Source organism: Pan troglodytes, chromosome X, assembly GCF_028858775.2.
Source record: "Pan troglodytes isolate AG18354 chromosome X, NHGRI_mPanTro3-v2.0_pri, whole genome shotgun sequence".
In the NCBI taxonomy this organism is placed as follows: Eukaryota; Metazoa; Chordata; class Mammalia; order Primates; family Hominidae; genus Pan; species Pan troglodytes.
In genome coordinates, this window is record NC_072421.2 from 37,616,307 (window position 1) to 37,639,068 (window position 22,762).

At 38.2% G+C, this 22,762-nt stretch overlaps 1 protein-coding gene across 1 annotated transcript; it reads left to right on the plus strand.

Annotated features, from left to right (window-relative positions):
- Positions 1-20,060: 20,060 nt before the first annotated feature.
- Positions 20,061-21,827, plus strand: FAM47C (family with sequence similarity 47 member C). The gene has a single exon (XM_001135586.7). The coding sequence runs from the start codon at positions 20,122-20,124 to the stop codon at positions 21,679-21,681; it is 1,560 nt and encodes a 519-aa protein (XP_001135586.1). The 5' UTR covers positions 20,061-20,121; the 3' UTR covers positions 21,682-21,827.
- Positions 21,828-22,762: the final 935 nt, after the last annotated feature.

Below are 22,762 nucleotides of genomic sequence, written 5' to 3' on the forward strand. Positions count from 1 at the left end.
CCTTTACCGGCAGAAATGAAGCCTTATTCCACTTCATTCCTCCACACCTCACTCACCCTTGTCATGAATCTAGAGGCAACTCGGTTAATTCTGACTCTGATTATTCTTCCAAACACTCCAGCCTAGAGGTAGCGCCAGCAACAACAACAGGGATCTGCTAACTGGCTTCAAAATAGAACTGTGTGTAAACACGTCTCCAAGAAAACGAGCTCTTCCACTTTTTCCCAGTTGTGTCATCTGTCTATTGCCCCAAAATGCTGTATGAAAAGCAATCACAAAATCTAATAGCATATGGCAGTAAATTTAATGTTTATGCATTTAGGATCTTGGCTGGGCTCATTCAGGTGTCTGGAGGTGGGTTGGGTCTTGCTTGGGGAGACTGAGGTGACTGGCCTCTGGCCCACATGTCTCTTGTCTTTTAGCTGGCCAACCCCAGCATGCTTGCACGGCAAAGGCAGAGGGGCTAAAGCAAAAGCAGAGACATGCAAGACTTCTGAGGGTCTAGTCTCAGGACCACACACTCTTTTCTGCCTTAGTCTATTGGCAAATCACATGAGGAAATATAAAGTGTTTTTGTTGAACTTCAAAGTTGCATGACAAAGCGTATGGATACAGGGTAGGGTGAAGCGTTAGGGTTCTTTGAAACCCCACCTCTAATTGTCCTATACTTAATTTGCATGCAGTGTTATTTATTTTAATATCACTACTCCACTAGAATATACTCTCCATGAGGGTAGGGCTTTTTCTTGCATTTATTTACTGATATGCAAGATCCTAGAATAGTCTCTATTCTACCACTACTACTGCTACTACTACTACTGCTACTACTACTACTGCTACTACCACTACTCCCTGTAGTAGATATTTACTGAAAGTTTATGAAATAATGAATGAATTACCATGAGAGTGCCATGAGAGACTTAAGGTACCCTAAAGTGTAGAATACAGAGTGAGGCCTTTTTTGAAACGTTAGCCTGACATGTCTAAACTCCTCCTATATTCTTGGACCCTTTTCCTCTTGTGAGCACAAGAATGTAAACATTCTGCAGTTTTTGCTCTTGTCTGTTTCTCTACAAGATATGGTGACCTCTATACTTTACCTTGAATTCGGGGTCTTCACACATTCTACTTTTGCTAACTAACCCTGTGTGGCAGCTTATATTTTTCACATATGGCCACGACAATATCTCCTATGCCACATGTTCCTCTATAATCCATGTGACCTTGACATTCCTCTCATCAGGAGGGAGGTACATGTAACCTCTTCTGAATTCTGGGTGGGCTGATACCTCATTTGTAACAAATAGAATGTGATGGAAATAACACTGTATGGCATCCAAGGCTAAATTACAAAAAGTAATGCAGCTTCCATCTTAAATGTTGCAGCACTCACATTTGGATCCTTGGGCTGCCTTGTAAGAATCTGACTACCCTGAAGCTGCCTTATCGGGAGGAAGCCCAGACAACATGAAGAGGTCACCTGGAAGTGCTTGGATTGACAGCCCGAGGACAGCATCAACTGACAGCTATGTGAGTGAACCACTTTGGAAATATCCACCCCAGTCAAGCCTTCAGATTACCACCATCCCAAACCCTTCCAGAATTCCTGACCCAAAAAATTACAAACAAAAATATAGCTGTTATAAGCCTCGAAGTTTTAGGATAATGTGTTATGGAGCAAGGTAACTGGAATGTCCTGCTAGCTTCCCATAATCCAATGCTCTGGAAGTCCCCTCTAATCAACAGTCTACACTCAACAGAGCAATGAGCAGTTAGGAAGATAAATATTTTAGAGAAATCTGGAAGACAGAGAAGTATGCAGGCACCCAAAACGTTGTGTTCTGAAATAACAATTCCAGTTGGATTCTTTAAAAGCAGTGATGACCCCACAAGAAATACGCAGTCTATACAAAATCTTGCCAAGGCCATTTATTTTACCATTATCTGCAAGATTTGTCCTGATAGTCACAGAATTTCTAGAAGCATTTGCTGACAGGCAGCTCCCAACACATGTTTCTGTGATCTTGCTGAATTGCTCAGTTCCCAGTTCTTCTCAGTATGTCCTTATTATGCAGATTATGCAAAACTATGGATGGAAGAGAGTATTATTGGGTTCATCAAGGAAATCGCATAAAAATTATGCAAAACTATCCAGAAAAGAGAGTATTAAAATCAGGGTTTCTCTTATGCAAATTATTGCTCTCTATGGGTGAATATGAAAAAAACCTAAGGTTTAATACATTTTATGGGATAATGCATCTTAGAAATGCTTTCAAAAGGTTTTCCAAAGTTTTGCTCAAAGGGTGCATCCTAGAAATGCTTGAGATAACTGAATAGTGCTTTGTTCATTCCTTATAGCATATCCTCTGTGGAGACTCATCCCTATTTTATTAGATTAACAACATAATTGGAAACTTTTCCCTAATTCTGCTCTTTCCTTTGCAGTTTTCTGTCCTTGGAATACTCTTCAAAAAATTACCTCATGGCTTGCCTTTTCACCTCTCTCTCAATGAGGTTTTCTCCAACTTATTATTTTAAAGTTACTGCCCTTCCGCCAATCATTAGTATCTAACAACTATATATTTTACTTACTTATTTTGTTTCCCATCTATCTCTCTCCACTAAAATTTAATCCCCATAAGAACAGGAAATTTTGTCTGTGTTGTTTCCTCTTATATCCTCAGCATCTAGATCAATGCCTGACACATGATATGTACTCAGTAGATACTTATTGATGTCTGTGATGCTCTTCATAATGTCAAAATTTTCTATCAATCCATGGCTGAGTTTTGCTGTCTGCTTTCCTGACCAGTTGCTTGATTATACACCTCTGCCACAAGCAGCCACAAAAATGTTCATTCTAACATAGGATTTTATTCTCTTTATTGTCTTTTTTCCTTCTACTTCCAGTTTTATCAATTTATAGTACTTTGTTAGCCATTATAGGCTAATCATGATTGCCAGTACACGTGTAATCCCAGAATTAAAAGCCATCTGAAATGAGCAAGCAAAGTGGTACTTGCCACTCCACCTGAAGGAGGGGCAGCCGAGTTTGATTGGGTCACATTGGCCAAGAACAAGTAATGGTGCACACCCCAGCTTATTGGATGTGAAGAAAGTATAGGTCAATTATACCTTTTGGTATTACAACATGTGTGTATGGATGAGTGATTTGAATGAAATATAATAAAACATTGCTGTATGGGACACTGCTAAAACAAGTATTCCTCCCTTGTAAACTAATGCATCTGTGTAAGATACATTAAATTGGCAAATGGGGATGTAGGTGTTCCTTTAGGTAGAGTAAATTATTTGACTGGAAATGTTTAACAGCTTCCTACATGTGGTCATTTCTAAGGTTTTCGCCAGCAGTCAGAAGGGTAGGAGGAAAAGAGTGATTATAAATTCCTATGGTGGTATAGTTCAATGGCTATTAAATAACCTAATAATAGCTTAGTGTTGATAATGCATTAACACATCTGCTTTTTGTCTTATGGTACACTAATATTTTTCACTTGTACATTCACAGTTCTCCTTATCTTAAGAAGTTCCAATGTCAAAAACATAAGGTAGAAGTAAATCTCGTATACAATTTTTAGACATCTGCATGAATGCAAGAGGTGGTAGTTAAAAGAGCAGATATCTTCCAAATAATTCATATTGATTTTGACTCTGGAATGGCCATGGTCGCACTTAGCCAGCTGTTCTCAATCTGAGATGACTGCTCAACAGGACTTGACCCAGCATTCTCATGAGATACAGTAAGGGGCGATAACCAGAAAAACACAGGGTCTCAGTCCATAATCCAAAAGGTAGATAAACCAATTACCAAATGATTAAACAGAGCTAACTACTTTGGGCTGGCAAGGATTAACAGAATCATGGAGCTGGAGATCATCTCCAAGAGATCATCTCTTTATGCCTTTCCTTTAACAATAAGGAAACCAAGGTCCATGGAAATCATACAACAGGCAATCCCTGAAAGGTTCTGAAGAGGAGAGTCGTGGGATCATATCTGTGCTTTAGAATGATGAGTTTTCTTGAAAATTAGAGAACGTATTTGAAAGGAGGACGATATGTCAGAGCGGTAAGTAGAATAATCAAGAAACGAGGAAATCTGGACTAGGGCAATAGCAGGAAGGGTGGCGAGACTTGGAAGAAGTCAAGAGATCTGAAGCGAGCAGGTTTACAGGGTTTTATGAGCAAATGGATGTGGGAGTAAAGGAGGATAAAAGTCAAAGATTATGGCTGGTTTCTGCTCTGGACAACTGGGCCAACAAAGGTACTATCCACCATGCCAAAGAATACATGCAGTGGAATAGATATGGGGCATAAAGATGAAGGAAAATAGCTAATTCAGTTTTAAAACCTGAGTGTGGCTTTACAGTCTCATGATGTAAAAAGAGAAACAATAAAGCAAAAAAATGTTAACAATATGTCCTGAAGATTAAAAATTCAGTACAACTGATTAAAGAAGGTTGATAGAGGTGAGCTTTGGAAATTGGTTAATATAGGGATAGTACAGAGAAAGGCATGTAGCTGAACTTCAGAATGAGGAAGCTTGACCACCCAGCATTCATTGCCTTCTACTATCAGCAACATCTTGAGTTTATTTTGAGAAACCACCATTCCCTGTTTCTGGAACATGTGATTTAAAAGAAACTATACCATTTCCATGTCCCCAAGGGGGAGCATATATCCCAGGTCTGCCCAAGGAGAAGCAATCCTGAGCTTTCTTGGCTAAAACCATTGGGAAAGCTAAGATTGCTAATGTAGAAGGATTAAACCTACAGGTACTGCTGGCTCTCTTATGACTGCAAGGTGAAAGCATGCTGAGGATTAAACCACACAGAGGAAAGCAGAACTGAGTAATAAAAAAAGTATGACATGCTATAACAAGATGTCTTAGAATAAAAAAGAAAAATAAAATAATAAACCAATAAAACAAAAATTATAATAAAAAAGAAAAAAGTATGACAAAAAGTGTGACCCAATGACATTATTAAAATGCCTGCATCTGGCCTTCCCTGAAAGACTATTCAATTATGGAACCCAGTACATTCCTTCTTTTACTTAAATGGGGGTCTGTCACTTGCAAAAGAAGGAGACCTGGAATAATTCAGCGTTTTTTGGCCATTTGAAGTAGTTTGCTGTGATTCGATTAGAGAAGCTAGGTACGTATGGATGGGAGCAAGAAAAATATTTACTGAAGTCACATTTGAGAGGATTATTGATAACAGAGAATTCTATGGCCTTTGAGCAATGAACGAGTGGAGGTATTGAAATGAGACTTGATGTCAAATTCCTCCTCCACCAAGCCTCACTGTGTGACATCGGGAAAGTTATTTAACCTTCCTAAGCCTTGGTTCTCTCATCTGTAAATTGGTAAAGACAATGGAATCTTTCTCGAAGCTTGGTTAGGATAATGCCTATAAAGGGATTAACTTGATGTCTAGCTCCGAATAAATGTTAACATTTGTCCAAAATCATTATTATTCTGTATGTAGTTGCTTTGAGAAGTGGATTATCACTGCCTGCTTACCGCCTAAACTCTTGCATCTTCCTCTTTTTCTAAGTTGGTTCTCCTCAGAAAAGAGTCATAGATTTTTGGTTTGTTTGTTTGTTTTGCTTATTCTTTCTCAATGATTCCTAAATAAAATGTGTTCCATTTACAAGCCTAGCGATTTTTTTAGGGTGACAAATTCAACTTCTAAGGTGAGAAAAGAAATCATCTTGTGTTTTTCAGCTTTTATGTGATCACCGATAATAAAGATTCAAGTTGACAAATTGTGTTGCTGATGCATGAGACAGAATAAAGTTAATCTTTTCAAGGCTATCTGGTTCTTCAGCAGAAAGAGTAAACAGGAAAGTAAAAACATGTGACAGAAAGCTATGTGGGTGAGCAGATGTGCAAAGAGAGGATAAGCAGACAACATCTGAGGGGGGACTCTTAGTTGTTTTCAATCTTTTAAGTTCCATAGAAGTTTCCCGCAGTTGATCTTTACCAAGCTCTCACAACTTTGGGGAAAAAAACCTCTGCAAGATGTCCTTGGATATTTAGTTATTAGAGCTGCTTCTGGAAAGACTGAACAAGAAATTTCCTTTATTTTTGGCTAGAAGGTATACAAACCAAGCTTAGTTGAGAAATAAAATGAGTGTCTTCAGCTTCTAATTATATTTTCTCTTTCAATTAAGATGTTCCAGAAAATTATTAATAGTATATTTCTGTGTGCCATCCAAATGGGTGGCTTACTCATATTTACTTGAAATTCACAATTAGAACCTCCACATAACTCAATCTCCAGGCCACCACTACTCAGTAAAATTCTTTTTTATTTAGATAGTGACATTCAACACTCCTCCCCTCCTTTTTTGGCCAAGAAACTGCACAGTTGGATTTTGAGTTTTGCATGAGACATACAAAATTTGAATTCAGACAGAGTACTAGTGATGCAGAAGTGGTAAGTAGGTAAGTACATATAAATGGTGAATGTAAAGGCATTCAAAAGATCGAGTCTTTTAAAAAAGGGAACCTGGAGATAAGTCAATGGAATAGAACATCGTAACAGTCTAATAGGCTCCTGCTTCCAGAAAAATGTCATGGAAAAGTAAAGAAATTTATTTTGCCTCAGTATTTATTTTTAAAACTGACGTCTATTATCTATTCTAATGGTTCTATTTCATTTCCCAAATGATTAAATATAAATAAAGTGAGACCATTTATTTAATACAAGCTGATTCTTGTTTCTGATGCAGGCTAAGTATACAACCCAAAAAGGAGAGATGTGGAGTGTGAGGCTAGCTAACAGGTTACTATCCAGACATCTCCTCTGTTTTTCCCAGTTAACCAAAACAGCATGAGGCCCATTATTTTCCTGTCTGTAAAACCAAAAATAAAGAGGAGGATTTTCTTTCCAGGGAATTGTATTTGTATATATTCTCATTATTATTTTAAAGTTCCTCTTTTTCATAAAATATTTGGGAGAAAAAAATGCACTGAATCTTAGACTTATATACTCCTAGATTTGTAAAGTTTTTAAAGTATCATATTATCTACCACTCAAAGAAGGGATCTCTTTGTATCCATTAGGATTAGATTTAGCTGCATCAAAAATAAAAATGCAAAAAAATTGTAAGCACAATAGAAGTTTATTTCTCTCTCCTATTAAAAAAGCCCAAGGTACAGAGAGTGACATCATAAAATGGCAAAATGGGAAGCATTAGATCTTCCTTCCTCCCATGGAGACAGATTTGGCAATAAAACATGGACTAACTCCCTCTGTGAGAAATCCAGACACCAGTTAAGGGGCTCCTGCACTCCAGACAAGTACAAAGCCAGTCACATCCAGGCCTATATGAAAATTCATGGCACTCATGCTATAATCTCTTCCCCAATAGAGTGCCATATGCTTGGGAGAAAACTCCCAGCTTCTAGTTTCTGGCTTCTCCCTGGGGAGGGAAATAAAAGACTGGGCTGTACTTCCAATGTTTTTACTTTCCAGGGGGCTGGATGAGGGACTGGCTTTTGCCCACCTGTCTGGGAGCACTAACAGGGGCAAGCACATTCTAGATACCTGGGGGACCCTGACAACAAAAAAGAGCTGTGCATCACGCTGCTGCTACCCAGGAATCATGGTACAGCAGACAGAGGTCAATAGAGGTTGGCAGTTTCTTATTCAGGGAGAAATAGAAGAGTAGAGCACGTGTTCAACATCTGGCTTTTCATGGGACTGCCTGAGGTACTGGTTTCTGTCTCTCTTGATGTGGGGAGCTGACAGAACCCAGCATACTTTAGATACCTGGGGTTCCACTGCAAGTAAAAAAGGGCTAGACTGTATGGTCATGTTTCTGCTTCAGATGACCCATGGTGAAACAAAAAGACACAGAAGGAGCAAGAGATTACAAGCTCCTTAAAACAAGAAACTGGCAAATCCCTCTAATTAGGAATCTGCACACATGTCTAGAGAAGACACATTCACAGAAAAGACTTGAGAGGCCCTCAGAATCTCTAGCCAGGCTTATAGGTTAAGATCTTTCCATGTATAAAGCTAATCCTTAGAGACTGGGAGAGGTGGCTGATTTTTCAAATACCCAGATATCAACACAAAATCACAAAAATTACAAGACACAGGGGAAAATGGCCCAGTGGGGAAAATAAAATAAAACTCCAGAAATTGAACTTAAAGAAACAAAGAGATATGAATTACCTAAAAATGAGTTAAAAATACCTGTCATGAAGATTTTTAATGAGTGTAGAAAAATGATGCATGAACAGAATGACAATTTCAAAATAGAGATAAATTTTTTTAAAAAAAGAACAAAGCAGAAATTTTTGAAGCTTAGAGATGCAATAACTACAGTGATAAAAGAAATCACTAGAAGGGCTCAACAGCTGACTTGATCAGGGAGAAAAAAGAATCAGTACACTCAAAAATGTGTAATCTGAAATTATGCAATAAGGAACAAAAAGAAAAATGAATGAAAAAGAATGAACAAAATCTAAGGGTCTTATGGGACACTATCAAACAGACCACTGTATGCATTATGGAAGTTGCAGAGGGAAAAGAGAAAAAGAAAAGGAAAAACAGTTTCTTTAAAAATTAATGGCCCCAAACTTCCCAAATCTGGGGAAGAAAAAAGACATCCAGATTCTAGAAGCCAATGGAGCTCAAAAAAGATGAATCCAAAGAAATCCATGTAAGATACATTATAATTAAATTGTCAAAGTCAAAGACAGAGAATTTTGAAAGCAAGAGAAAAGCAATTTGTGCCACACAAGAGAACCTCAGTAAGACTCAGAGGATTTTTCAGTAGAAACCTTGCTGACCAGGAGTGGGATGATATATGTACAAAGTGCTGAATCGGGGAAAAAAAAAAAAAAAAAAACTTGCCGACCAAAATACTATACTTAGCAAAACATTTCTTTAAAAATGAAGGAGAGCTAAAGACATTCCAAAATAAACAAAATAAACAAAAGCAGAGACAGTTCATCCCCACCACACCTGCCTTACAAGAAATGCTAAATGGAGTCATTAAAGTTGAAATGAAAAATGCCAAGCAGCAAAATGAAAGCATATAAAAGTATAAAGCTGTCTGGTACAGGTGACTATAGATAAATACAGAATACTGTAATACTGTATTGGTGGTGCACAAATCACTTTTAATTTTTGTATGGAAGTTAGAAGACAGAAGTAGAAAAATAATTACAACTATAAAATATGTTAATAAATTAAAAATATTTAAAACAAGATTCAGTTATATGCTTTCTACAAGAGATCTACTTTATATTTAAAGACACACACAGGCTGAATGTGAAAGGATGGAGAAAAGATATTTCATACAAATGATTATAAAAAAGAAAACACAACATACCAAAACTTATGGGGTACAGCTAAAGTAATACTAAAAGATGCTAAAAGAAAAAAATATAGCTGAATTAAATTCAAAAGAGTTTAACAGAGCAAAGAATGGTTCACGAATTGGGCAGTCTCCTGAGCCAGAGTAGGCTCAGAGACTCTAGCACAGTCAGGTGGAAGAAGAAGATTTATGGATACGGAAAGGAAACTGACGTACAGAAAACCAAAGTGAGGTACAGAAACAGATTGGTTACAGCTCATAGTTTGCCTTGTTTCAACATGATTTGAACGGTTGGCCACATTTGATTGGCTAAAGCTTGGTGATCGGCACCAAAGTAGGCTATGGTCTGTATACAACTCCATTTTGGTTATACTTTACGATGTACAGAGAAACCTTTAGGCTGAACTTAAAATATATAAGGAGGCAGCTTTAGGATAAACTTGAGTTAACAGAGATAAGTTGATAACAATAAATGCCTGCATTAAAACTGAAGAAATATCTCAAATAAACAATCTCAGTCTATACCTAAAGGGATTAGAAAAAGAAGGACAAACTAAGCCCAAAGTTAACAGAAAGAAGGAAAGAACAAAGATTAGACCAGGAATACATAAAATAGAGAATAAAAACAATAGAAAAATTAAATGAAAACAGATTTGGTGTTTTTAAAAGATCAACAAAATTGACAAACCTTTAACTAGACTAAGTAAGAAATAAAAGACACAAGATTCAAATAAGTAAAATCAGAAAACGATGCGATGGTGTTACAACTGATGCCATGGAAATAAAAGGATTACAAGAGACTACTGTGAACAATTATATACCAGATCCAGGAGCTCTAAGTTTATCTTGGAACTTTAAGAGACGAGGATCACCCAACTCACAGGTATTTGAGGATAAACCCATAGCTGGGCGCAGCTTTAAAAGGTCTTATCTGAGATCCCTTGGGGAATAGAGCTCCATCAAAGCCAATCCAAAAGGCCTATGTAGAAAGAATTATCCTTGCTGCACTTTATGCAAATAATCAGGCCACGTATAAGACTAAGGTCTATTTTGCAAACCACCCGACCTACGATGATTTGTTTTTTAACAAACATGAGGACTGGAGAGAAATTAGGTTCCAAAACTTATCATACATTTGTCATTAAATTCTAAACGCACTAGTTGTTTTTAAGTTTTCACTTACCTTTTAGACTAACCCTGCTTGTTCCTGTGAACCAACCAGCCATCTCTGGCTGCAGCTCAGAAAGAACAAGAGGGATGGATAATGTAAAAATCTGGATCAATATTCTGATTCTGAGCAATTATCCTGCAAATCCTGCCAGGGGATTGGAATCAATAGGATGCTCATTACTCGGAGGTTTCCTTTTGGGAAAGTAAGAACAAGCCAGCTAACCAAAGACAAACACCATGCACCCAAATCCTAGCAAGCATAACTATAGCCACCAGGTGTTTGGGTGTGTCACAGGACATCCTTTTCTCTCTCCCTTGTTGGAGGAGGACTCCAGTTCCACAGTTTCACCTTAGCATTCAGCTTATGATAAGGAGTCCATGCAACACCCCCATGAGATACATTTTTGCCCCAAACTAATTCCAAGCTTTGAGTCAAAGCCCTAGGAAAGAAAACTGGATCTAAGGGATCCAGAGGCAGACGACAACGGAGGTTAAAAGGCACAGTGCACGTGAGTGCGGCTGATTCCTGCCGATTAAGCCAAGCCCAAGCTTCCTGTTTCATGGATAAAGGCCACATTAGTATCCATGGCATAAATGAGGTCTAGGGAATTCAAGGCTACTGACAGCAGGGAAGATAGGGCATACGTGGGAAGCAGCAGATGATTCCCACCCGTTCGACCCCCTGCTTCATGGGTGCAAGCCACTTTTACACTCATGGCCACACGTGCCAAGGTTGATGGGACTTGGGGAGGCAAGGACAGAAGAGGCAAAGAGGACTCTCTTCCCTCTCTCACTAACGTACCCTGGGTATCCGTTAGGCAGAGAAGGGAACCAGGGATGCCTGTTCTCCTCTTTCTAGATGGGTAGCCATTCTTCAGTCTGTACCCCTTTCGAATGCATCCTGAACCCCTGGGACTCCTTTGAAAAATAAAAGCCTTCTTTTTTCTTCTCTCCTCCTCTGTCCTCTCTTCACTGATAGGTAATTGTGTCCCCGTACTATGGAACACTTCCCTCAGATGCATCCTCCAAACTGGAAAGAGTTAATTTCCCAAACTTTAAACTGGTTGACTTGGGGTTGGGCTCAGGGGAGGGGAACCCAGAGCCCAACATGCCAGAAAAGGGTAAAATTTTTTACCAGCCGGGCTTTTGGCCTCCCTGTCCCCATGCAAACTGGTAAAAGGCCTTAGAATTTTTGAGCTATCCTTACCCTTCCCCTTGTTTCATTTTGATACATGTTTTCTAATAACCCAGTTTGTCTGTCTTGCCTTCAGGCCATCGAGCTCCAAAGGGTCATACAAACAGAGCCTCTGATGATGGCCCCTTCTGCTGGTAAGCCTTAGGCCTCTGAGGGAGATCTGACAGCCTTTTCTCCAAAACAACGCCCCGGTCAGCAGGAAGCAGTTAAGGTCGGTTTTCATCCTTATCCTTTTCCTTATTCTAACAGGAGTTAGATGTACTTCTTTAGAGGGGCGAATGAGACAGCCAGGTGGGAAGGGGCCCCCCAGGAAAACACCAACCAGCCTGCACACTGGGGTGGAGACATAGGAATTTGCGCCCTTTGCAGCAGTGAGGAGCCTGGCCCCACCTCTTCCTGTGTGGAAACTGGGATTCAAACAGCATGAGGTGGGAAGTGCACCGTCAGGAACTCTGGCCTTGTGGAGAGTCCCCATTCTCCCTTTTTCCCTTTTCACTCAATAAAACCCTGCTTTGCTCACCGTTCAAACTATCTGGGAGCCTAAATTTTCGTGGCCATGGGACAGACAAGGAGCTAGTCTTTAGCTGAACTAAGGACAAGTCCTGCAACACTGAGAGCAGCTACTGGTGGCAGAGCATATGACTGTGTTGTATGTGCAGGTATTGTAACATTGCTTAGCATTCCTAAGACCTTAAATCACTGTCAAGGACTAAAAACTCCAGTGATGACTGGAAATATCTGTTCCACATCCAAAATAATCTATTTAGAATTGCTTCCCTAGTTCACCAGGTCTCTATCAAATATCAGTGTTTTTAGTTCCTTCCAAATCATCACTTTGGCCTCTAATCTAATGTATTCCTGAATTATGCTGTAGAGAAAAATGCAATTTCCATTATGTCGGTCTCCCTCCTTAAGTTTTTCTTCCTCACATCAAACATCTCTAACATTTAGAAAAAGACAATAGTTTGTAAATGAATCCAGGTGCACAATTGTCCAACTCATGAAAATAACTTCCTAAATCATTATTCATTGATAAATATATTGACCAAATCAATGTATGTATTTCAGTTGATCAGTTTGTCTACAGAGATTGTGGCTACAAAACGAAAAATCACATTCAGCTTATTCATGTGTTATAAATGTAAAAAGAGCAATGGAAATAGGAATCACGATATTCTATGCAAAACCAGAAGTCTACTTTATTTTTTCCCAGAGACACTGATGGCTGATTTTCCTAGCCATGTTATTAAATATAATTGGTTAGATTACATTCTAAATTAAACCAGTTCATTGGAGTAAACCTCTGTATGGGACACTTGGCATCATAAAGCTGTTTCACAGCTGGATGATGTAGAATATCCTTCAGACTCTTTGTAAAGGAGTACCGTTAGATCAAATGAACACACAGGTAGTAAGATTATATTAGAACTATTTCTGTAAAATCACAACTAAATTAACATTTTGTAAAAGGTTCAATAATATCTTAGAAAACTGTGGTGTGTTCACATGTGTATTGAATGCATGCATCTGCATATACGTATTAGGCTTTGATCACTAATGTTAAAACCAGCTCAACTTTGGACCTTTAGTGAATTGTGGTTTTAACATAGAATTAACAACCTGTATTTCAAAATTGAGGTAAAATGGTAACAATCTGTCTGTAAATATACTAATATGGCATATTTTTGCCTGCTCTTCCAGTGTTGGACATTAGCCAGGTAAGGTGGACACTACCGAGAACATAGCTTTGAGCTGGTTATGTGTGTATGTGTACAGTACTCTGCAAATTGGTAATTCTATAAAAGATGCAAATTTTGCAGTAGAAGCCAAGAAATAAGATTAAATCAGCACTAGTGGACAACTGAGATTATTGATTATTCTACATTATTCATATCCATGATATGAAGTGATTCTGGAATTATTTTGCTAGCTGCTAGAAAATAAGCTAAGATTAATGACAGCTTGTTGAATGCATCTGCAAAATTCCATCAATAGAAAAGCAAGAACAGTCTTTTTAAATTAAATCAGAGAATATGACACAGTAACAGTTACCTGTCCTCAAAGTTTAATTACTTTAACAACACACAAAATTGCCAAGATTTTAGCCATTTGTGAAGTCCTCTAACTATATACTAGAGAGCGTCATTGAACCACCTGAACCACCTTATAAAATAGAGCTGCCTCTGCTCGATTATTTTCTGAATATTGCAATCTATTTATATTTGTGAATTGAAACAATGGACCAGATGATAAATATGCATATAAGGAGACAGGAATATTGTCATTTTTTCTGGAATTTATCTATACCAGAAAATAGAATGAATCTTCTAGAAATATGAAAAATACTAGCCTGACACTGTTTATTCTTACTTTTTGAGAACTCGTATAAGTCATTTGTTCTATTTTGCCTCAAGTTCTTTATTAATAACAGTAGTGCTGGACTATATCCTGTATGAAATACTGTGATCAAATTATTATGTATCCAGGGATTTCAGCCTTTGGCTGTGAATCATTATCAATGGGAGGAATTTTGATTCTGCAGGCTCGGGGTAGAACCTTGGCATATATACTCTTAAGATGGGCCACAAATGATTCTGATATTCAACCAAGGTATGGAATAATTCTTTTATGTTTTTTGATTCAATGAACAAAATGGAAATCTTTAAGTCTATATTATTTCTTATGCCTTAACTATATTTTATACTTTGCTGAGAAAAAGTGTCAGTGGGTATAGCAGTGGTAAAATTGCTGCAGGGAGTATCATTATAAGACAAGATATGAACATTGTTACGGGTAGAAAAATGATCAAAATGAATAGTGTATTAATCAAGGTTCTCCAGAAAGATAAGAAAATATTAGGATATGTGTGTGTGTGTGTGTGTGTGTGTATGTGTGTGTGTGTATATATATATGAAAATGCTCTGTACAGTCTTTGCAGCTGGTTAATAAATCAAAAATTATTCAAAAACAAAAGGTTTCCAATTTAAACTATATATTGCATCATGATAAATTATCAGCAGTCTAGATGTTGCTATGGAGGTATATATAAATATATGTATACAGAGAGAGAGAGAGAGAGAAATTTTAAGGAATTGGTTTATGCAACTGTGGGGGTTGGCAAATCCAAAATCTGCGGACCTGGTTGTAGGTTAGAAATTCAGGCAAAAGTTGATGTTGCAGTCTTGATTCTAAAGTCTGGAAACTCAAACAGATCCGTCTTCTTGGGGGAACTTTTGTCTTTTTCCTGAAGGCCTTCAACTAACTGGATGATGCTCACCCATCCTATGGAGGGTAAATCTGATTTACTCAAAGTCTACTGACATAAAATGTTAAATGACAACTTAAAAATACCTCCACAGCAACATCTAGACTATTTGACCAAATAATTGGGCACCATAGCCTAGCCAAGTTCACACAGAAAATTAATCATCACAGAAAGTAAACTTACCAAGAGCTAATAAAAGCAAAATAATTCCAAAGTGGGTTGGATCAGAATGAAAATGATTGGGTATCTGAAAAAGGCTGGCAGGTGCCGCATGTGGGTGGAAGAGCCAGCAAGGTTGCAGATAATGTGAGTCTGCTGGAGCATGAAAACGGTGTCCGGAGTTAAGTCTGCAGTAAAGGTTGTAGGTAACTAAAAGCAGTCAGAGGCACACAAAGATGTCAGAACTGGTACTACTTAGGCTCCATTAAACCAATGCACTTCATCACATTGATTTTCATTGTTTAATTTTCTTATACACTTATTCATTACATGCTGCTCTGCTCAGAGCATTTTGACTTCCTTGAACATTTATTTATTAGCTTGTTGGTGTTCGTTTTGCTTGTAAGCTACATTACTCATTTCTGGAGTAACACTTCATACTAAGGCAGTTGTTCCTTGTTGATTGAACAGGCCAGTTGTAATTTCTCTGAACTCTATAGTGATGTCAGTTTTCTTTAACCCAAGAAGGGCTGTTTGCACAGGTAAGTTGCTTTCACTCCTAGTTGTTTTTTCACTGCCAGTCAGGTACTCACCAAACTTTGTATCTTCTTTACTCTTCTATCATGACTTCATTATCCTGTGGGTCCACCAGTTACGTACATGTTATCTAAGTGAATTATTTTGTCCACCGGCTCTACTATCTGATTTTTACATCCCCATATAGCACTTGCTGAAATTTAATTTTCTCCAAATTTGGTGACTTTGGATAATACCATAACTACTGTGGTTTTTAAACTCTTTGAAAGTCTTTGCGGGCTATAAAAAGCACAGGGCTTTAGAAAAGTAATTCTCACATATTGGTGTGTATAATTTAGAGACCACGTAAAATGTAGATGACTGGCTCCACTTTGAAAAAATTATGATTTACTATATATGAGGACAGAGGGGCCACAAGTATGCATTTTAAAGAAGCTACATCTTTCTCTCTTATATGATTAATAGTGATTTGCTGATAATTTATCATGATGCAATATATAGTTTAAATTGGAAATCTTTTGTTTTAGAATAACTTTTGATTTATGAACCAGTTGCAAAGACTGTACAGAGCATTTTCATGCACATTTTACCCAGCTTCCCCTAAAATTAATATCTTACATTGTACATGCATTTAAACTAAAAAATTAACATTGACATGTTACTATTAACTAAACTTCAGACTTTATTCAGATTTGTAGATTTTTTATACCCATGTCCTTTTTCAGTGTCAGGATCCAACTCAGCCTAACACATTGAATTTAGTTTGAATGTCTCTTTGATCTAAAGTCTATGACCGGTTCTCTGCCTTTAATTTTTTCCCATGACCTTTATGATTTTGAGGAATACTTGAGAATTTTGTAAAATGTCCCTGGACTTGGGTTTGTTATATGTTTTCTCCTCATTAGACTAGGATTCTGGAATTTAGAGAAGAATGCTACAGAGATGAAGTGTCTTTCTCATCACATCCTATCAGAGTAGTGCATGATACCAATGTAATGTCTCACTGCTGATATTAACATTGATCACTTGCTTAAGGAGAGAACTGACAGGCTTCTCCACTAAAAGGTCACTATTTTTCCCTTTCCATATTCCATTTTTTAGAATCCAGCCCACACTCTGGCGGGGGGCATTTAAATTCCACCTCCTGGAGGGAGGAGTATCTATGTACATTTTTTGAAATTCTTCACGAGACAGATTTGCATCTTTTTTTTCATTTATTTATTTGTACAATCATTTATATCAGTATGGACTCATGGACATTTTATTTTATATTGTGTTATAATTTTTAAATTTTAGTTCTCATGTTGCTTAAATTGTTTTAACTTTGGGCATTGAGTGCTCTTTCAGTTTGGCTCCTGATCTGCTTTTATTCGTTTGTTGTCTGAGAACTTCCTATTTTCTCGCATTACATAATACTCCAGGCTCATCTTGTGTTTTCACTGCCCCAGGCCTAGAATTACTCATTTCTCCAAGGATGTCTCGTTTTGCTTTTGTTATTTCGGATAATTGTATTTAGAAACCAAGATCTGGGCACTGGATGTACTTTTTGCTACTTGGATGTCATTTTTTTTCTAGTTTCTCAGCAGACAGAGCTATAAAATATATGCATGTATACTAACCAATATGTGCACACAACTATATTTATTTCCTTACCTATATATCTCTATACATGTTAAACTACTATGTATTATACATTTTGTTTTGTGTTCTCTGTTGTCTTATTAAGTTTTTTTTTGTTTTGTTTGTTTCTTTGTTTGTTTTTTTGAGGTGGAGTTTCACTCTTGTTGCCCAGGCTAGAGTGCAGTGGCGCGATATCGGCTCACCGCAACCGCTGCCTCCCAGGTTCAAGCGATTCTCCTGCCTCAGCCTACGGAGTAGCTGGGATTACAGACATGCGCCACCATGCCTGGCTATTTTTTCTATTTTTAGTACAGACAGGGTTTCACTGTGTTAGCCAGGATGGTCTCAATCTCCTGACCTCGTGATCCGCCCGTCTCAGCCTCCCAAAGTGCTGGGATTACAGGCGTGAGCCACCGCGCCCGGCCGTCTTATTGTTAAGTTTTAATAATTATTTATGTATTCTGGATATGAGTATTTTGTATAATATTCTACTTTGTAAAGTGGAAAAAAATGAAGTGGCTGTAAAGTACAAAAACTGTTTTAATGAACAGCCACATGAAAAATTTTGAAGATACCCAGTTGACCTTTAGGAGCTTCAATGTGTGTTTTTCTCTGGGAATATTTAGAATATAGAAGTTTTATTCAAACCCTCACCCACTTTAGATAAGTGAGAACTCATATGAGCTTGCTAGTTAGAGTACTGTTATAGAGAATTGTTGAAATATTGGCTCTTGAATTTAACATACATTCCATGGAATTTTTCCAAGTGAGAAAGTTAAAAACAAATCCATATCAAAATGGTCTTACCAATTTCACATTATGAAATCTACTAAATGTGTTGACAGTTTAACAGATTCTTATAATTGATAAATGAAAATATTTGTGACATATAAATAGATCTGTATGATTTCTGCTTCCCCTTTATTTAGACACTGAAAGTAGAATATTTTTATTTTCAAATAGTAGTATATAAAATAACAATACTTTACTGGATGCTTATTCTGTGCCAGGCACTATACAAAATCATGTTATATAGATTATCTTGATTTACACATAAACCATTTATTTGCGTTAATGAGAAACCTAAGAGGAATATATATTGTGTCTATTTTACAGAGGAGGAGCCACAGGGAAGAGAGGCATTGATCATGCCTTATTTACAAGGAGGAACTAGGGTATACCTGCTAGTAATGGTAGAAAACATTGTTCAGCTGCACTTAACAAGGGAAATAAGAAATACTTCTTTTAAAAATGGATAAGAATGTACAGAAAAAATTATTATGTGATTAGAAAATAATATGGTTAAGGAATAATGCAAGCTGAATTTGTCTATAATTACATTTTTTATAAAAAATCTTTTTCATAGATATAGTTTTAAACACCATAAGAGAGAGAAAAATTTCACTGATATTATTCAAAGGAAAATCAAGGATTGCAACTGGACTGAGCAGAGGGGATGAAGATATTCAGTTTGGAAAGAAAGAAGGGAAACTGTCTTTATTCACAGAGGACATTATCATATATATAGAAAATTCAGTGAAATCTACAAAAATGCTCCTGAAAGTAATAAGTGAGTTTACCAAGGTTGTATGATACAAGATGGATATACAAAACTCAATATTTATATATACTAACAACAAAAAATTGGAAATTGCAATTTAAAAATACTACATATAATAGTATCAAAAGCAATATTTAGAAAAAATCTGGGGAGAAATTATGTGAAAGACATATGCACTAAAAAATACAAAATATTCCTGAGAAGATTAAAAATCACTTAAACAAATGGGAAAATGTACCTTTTTCAGTGGTCAGAAGACTTCCTATTTTTAATATGTCAATTACCCACAAATTGATCTACAGATTCAACAGAATCCTAATCGAAATCCCAACGGAATTTTTTTTAGACATTGACAAACTGATTTTAAAGTTTCTGTAGAAATTCAAAGGACCTAGAAGAACCAACTTTGTAAATGAACATTGTTAAAGAACTAATACAGCCTAATTTCTAGATTTATTTTAAAGTTAAAGTAATCAACAGAGGGTGAAATTTGTGTGAGAGAAAAATCTGGAAGAGAAAAGAGTGCCAAGAAATTGACCCACAAAAAAATATAGACAGCTGATATTCTACAAATTTCCAAAGGTAATTCAGTGGAGAAAATATAGTCTTTACTGAAATTACCAGATATACACAGGCAATAGACACATTTTTTTAAAGTACTTTGATCTATATCGTGTGCTGTTTACAAATCTTTAAACAAATTTAAATTTAAAAAAATCTTTGTGACCTTTGGATAGGCAAAGTTTTCACAGATACATCAAAAGAAGCACAATCTGTAAAAGAGCAAATTAATAAATTGGACTTCATCAAATAAAAAAAAACTTCTCTTTGATAGACACTGTTAAGACAATGAAAGGGAAAAGCCAAGGATGAAGAGAAAAATTTGCAAATCATATAGATGATAACGGACTTAGATGTAGAACAGAACAAGAATTTTCAAAACTAAATATGATATCCAGCAACACAATTTAAAAATGGGGAAAAAATCAACAGAAACTTCAACCAAGGAGAGATAAGGATGGCAAATAAGCAAATATAGAGATGTTCAATACCAGTAGTCATTAGGAAACGCAAATGAAACCCAGAATGAGATTCTACTACACACCTGTTAGAATCCCGGCTGCGCAGGCGGCGTCAGCGCTGCTCCGCCTCCAGGAAGGAACTGGGCTGCGCGTGGCTGGCGGTCTCCTAGCGACTAGAGCGTCAGGGATCTGGAACGGCGGACACTGGAGAGGTGGCACCCCAGCGAGGGCCACCATGGGCGACCAGAGGCCGCAGGACCGGCCGAGTTCCCCGGGCATGGACTCCACGCCCTGGTACTGTGACAAACCGCCTTCCAAGTACTTCGCGAAGCGCAAGCACAGGCGCCTGAGGTTCCCGCCTGTGGACACCCAGAACTGGGTATTTGTGAAGGAGGGCATGGACGACTCCCGCTACGGCTGTCCGTCTCCCGAAGATACGCTCGTTTGTCGCCGTGACGAGTTTTTACTCCCCAAAATATCTCTCAGAGGTCCCCAAGCTGACCCCAAAAGCAGGAAGAAAAAGCTGCTCAAGAAAGCGGCCCTATTTTCCGAGCTCTCGCCAGCACAGCCAACACGGAAGGCGTTCGTAGAGGAAGTGGAAGCCCAGCTGATGGCCAAGCATCCCTTGGCCATGTACCCCAATCTGGGAGAAGATATGCCTCCAGATCTCCTACTACAGGTACTGAAACCGCTGGACCCTGAGAGGAAGCTGGAGGACGCAGGCTCTTGTGAGGGCCAGGAGAAGACAACCGACGAACCCACGGAGCCTGGTAAATACCCCTGTGGGGAATTCTCCCCTCGGCCTCCCGAGACTCGGGTGTCCTGTCTCCGCCCGGAGCCTCCCAAGACTCCGGTGTCCAGTCTCCACCCGGAGCCTCCGGAGACTGGAGTGTCCCATCTCCGCCCAGAGCCTCCCAAGACTCAGGTGTCCAGTCTCCACGTGGAGCCTCCCGAGACTGGAGTGTCCCATCTCTACCCGGAGCCTTCTGGGACTGGAGTGTCCCATCTCCACCCAGAGCTTCCCAAGCCTCGGGTGTCCAGTCTCCACCCGGAGCCTCCCAAGACTCATCGAGTGTCCAGTCTCCGCCTGGAGCCTCCCAAGACTCGTCGGGTGTCCAGTCTCTGCCCGGAGCCTACCAAGACCGGAGCGTCCCATCTAAAAGAACTGTTTCAGGAAGGTACATCAAGCACAGTGGAGTGTGTTTCTGACTCTCTTCAACGTAGACACACATCGAGAAAACTCCGTGACTTCAAGTGGGCTGGAGACCTAGGAGTTGATGAAGAATCCATCAGCAGTTTGTTTGACTTTACCCCTGAGTGCAGAGCAACCTATCAAGACCAAAAGAATAAGAAGGCAAACGAGTGTTCCTCAGGGCTGAAGTACAGCATGGAGCTAGACGAAATGGATGAGGTCAAATTCTTCTCACAGGAAAAAGACTTGGACGGGAAAATCCAGACTGCACCAAATTCTCATAGTGCACAGCATGTGAAGATGGGGTATGGAGCATGGTACCTCAAGCCTAAGTTGGGGAAAAAGCTAAGAAGTGATGAACCTTTGATTGACCCAAAGCTCGTACTTGAAAAGCCTGATGAACCCGACATTCTTGACGGTCTTTATGGACCAATCGCCTTTAAGGATTTCATTCTAAGCAAGGGCTATGAAATGCCTGGCATCATTCAAAGGCTGTTTGCCAGGAGGGGATGGACTTACGACTCTGTTAAGACTCCTATTCAACGTGCAATGCAAGTTTACAAGTACAAAGAAGACGTCACAGATGCATCGGAAGAAGATTAGATGGTTTTCAATTTACTACTTAATTGGGTATTTCTTGCTCTCATTTTAAACATCAGTCAGAATTTATGATGACTGGCCCCGTGAATGTACAACATTGGCAACATCTGTAAATTCAATACCTAATGTTTATAAATATTTCTTAATGACCTTCTTTGGCTTCATTACTTCATATATTTTATCATTTATGTGATTAATATTCACATATACTTTTTTCACACTTTTGAAGCATTGTGAATATTACATCATCATTTCAATTATTTGTAAAAATACATACAACCAGAAACAAAAGCAGAATTAATCTTAGAAAGAGAAATGGGGTCGGGTGCGTTGACTCACATCTGTAATCCCTCCCCACTTTGGGAGGCCCAGGTGGGTGGATTGCTTGAGCCCAGCAGTTCAAGAGCAGCCTGGGAAACATGGTGAAACCTGGTCTCTACAAAAAAATGCAAAAATTAGCCAGGCATGGTGGCATGCACGTGTAGTTACAGCTACCTGGGGGGCTGAGGTGGGAGGATGGCTTCATGCCACCACACTGCAGTCTGGGTGACAGAGCAAGACCCTGTCTCAAAAAACAAACAAACAAACCAAATTTGCTGAGTGAAAGGAGAATTCTATAACTCTTCTTATATGAAAATTCTAATGAAATAATTATGACAATTATTTTATTACTATAGCCAAAATAATGTTAACACTTTTTAATAGTAAAATTGTTATCTTCCCCTTTGTGATTCCATCAATCCCCCAAAACAAGTTTGAAAACTATTTATCAAAATCATAGTTGAAACTTGAGTTATGCCATTTTGTCATATCTCTCAATAGAATGTATGTATTTCACCATGTTCATAAACCTTCACAACAAAATACTGTTACCAAATCATATAAACAAGTGCAGAATAGGAGGTAGCTTCAACTCCCTGGCAAATCTCATGTGCAAAATAGGATCTGTATGAGAAAAGCTACCAAGCAACATCAAATATCCTTACATATCTGTTCAAGTTCAAATAATTTTCATTTCATTCATAGCAATTTAAAATGCACTCATAAGTTTAAAATGATAAATCAAGCATCTGCTTTACCTTTC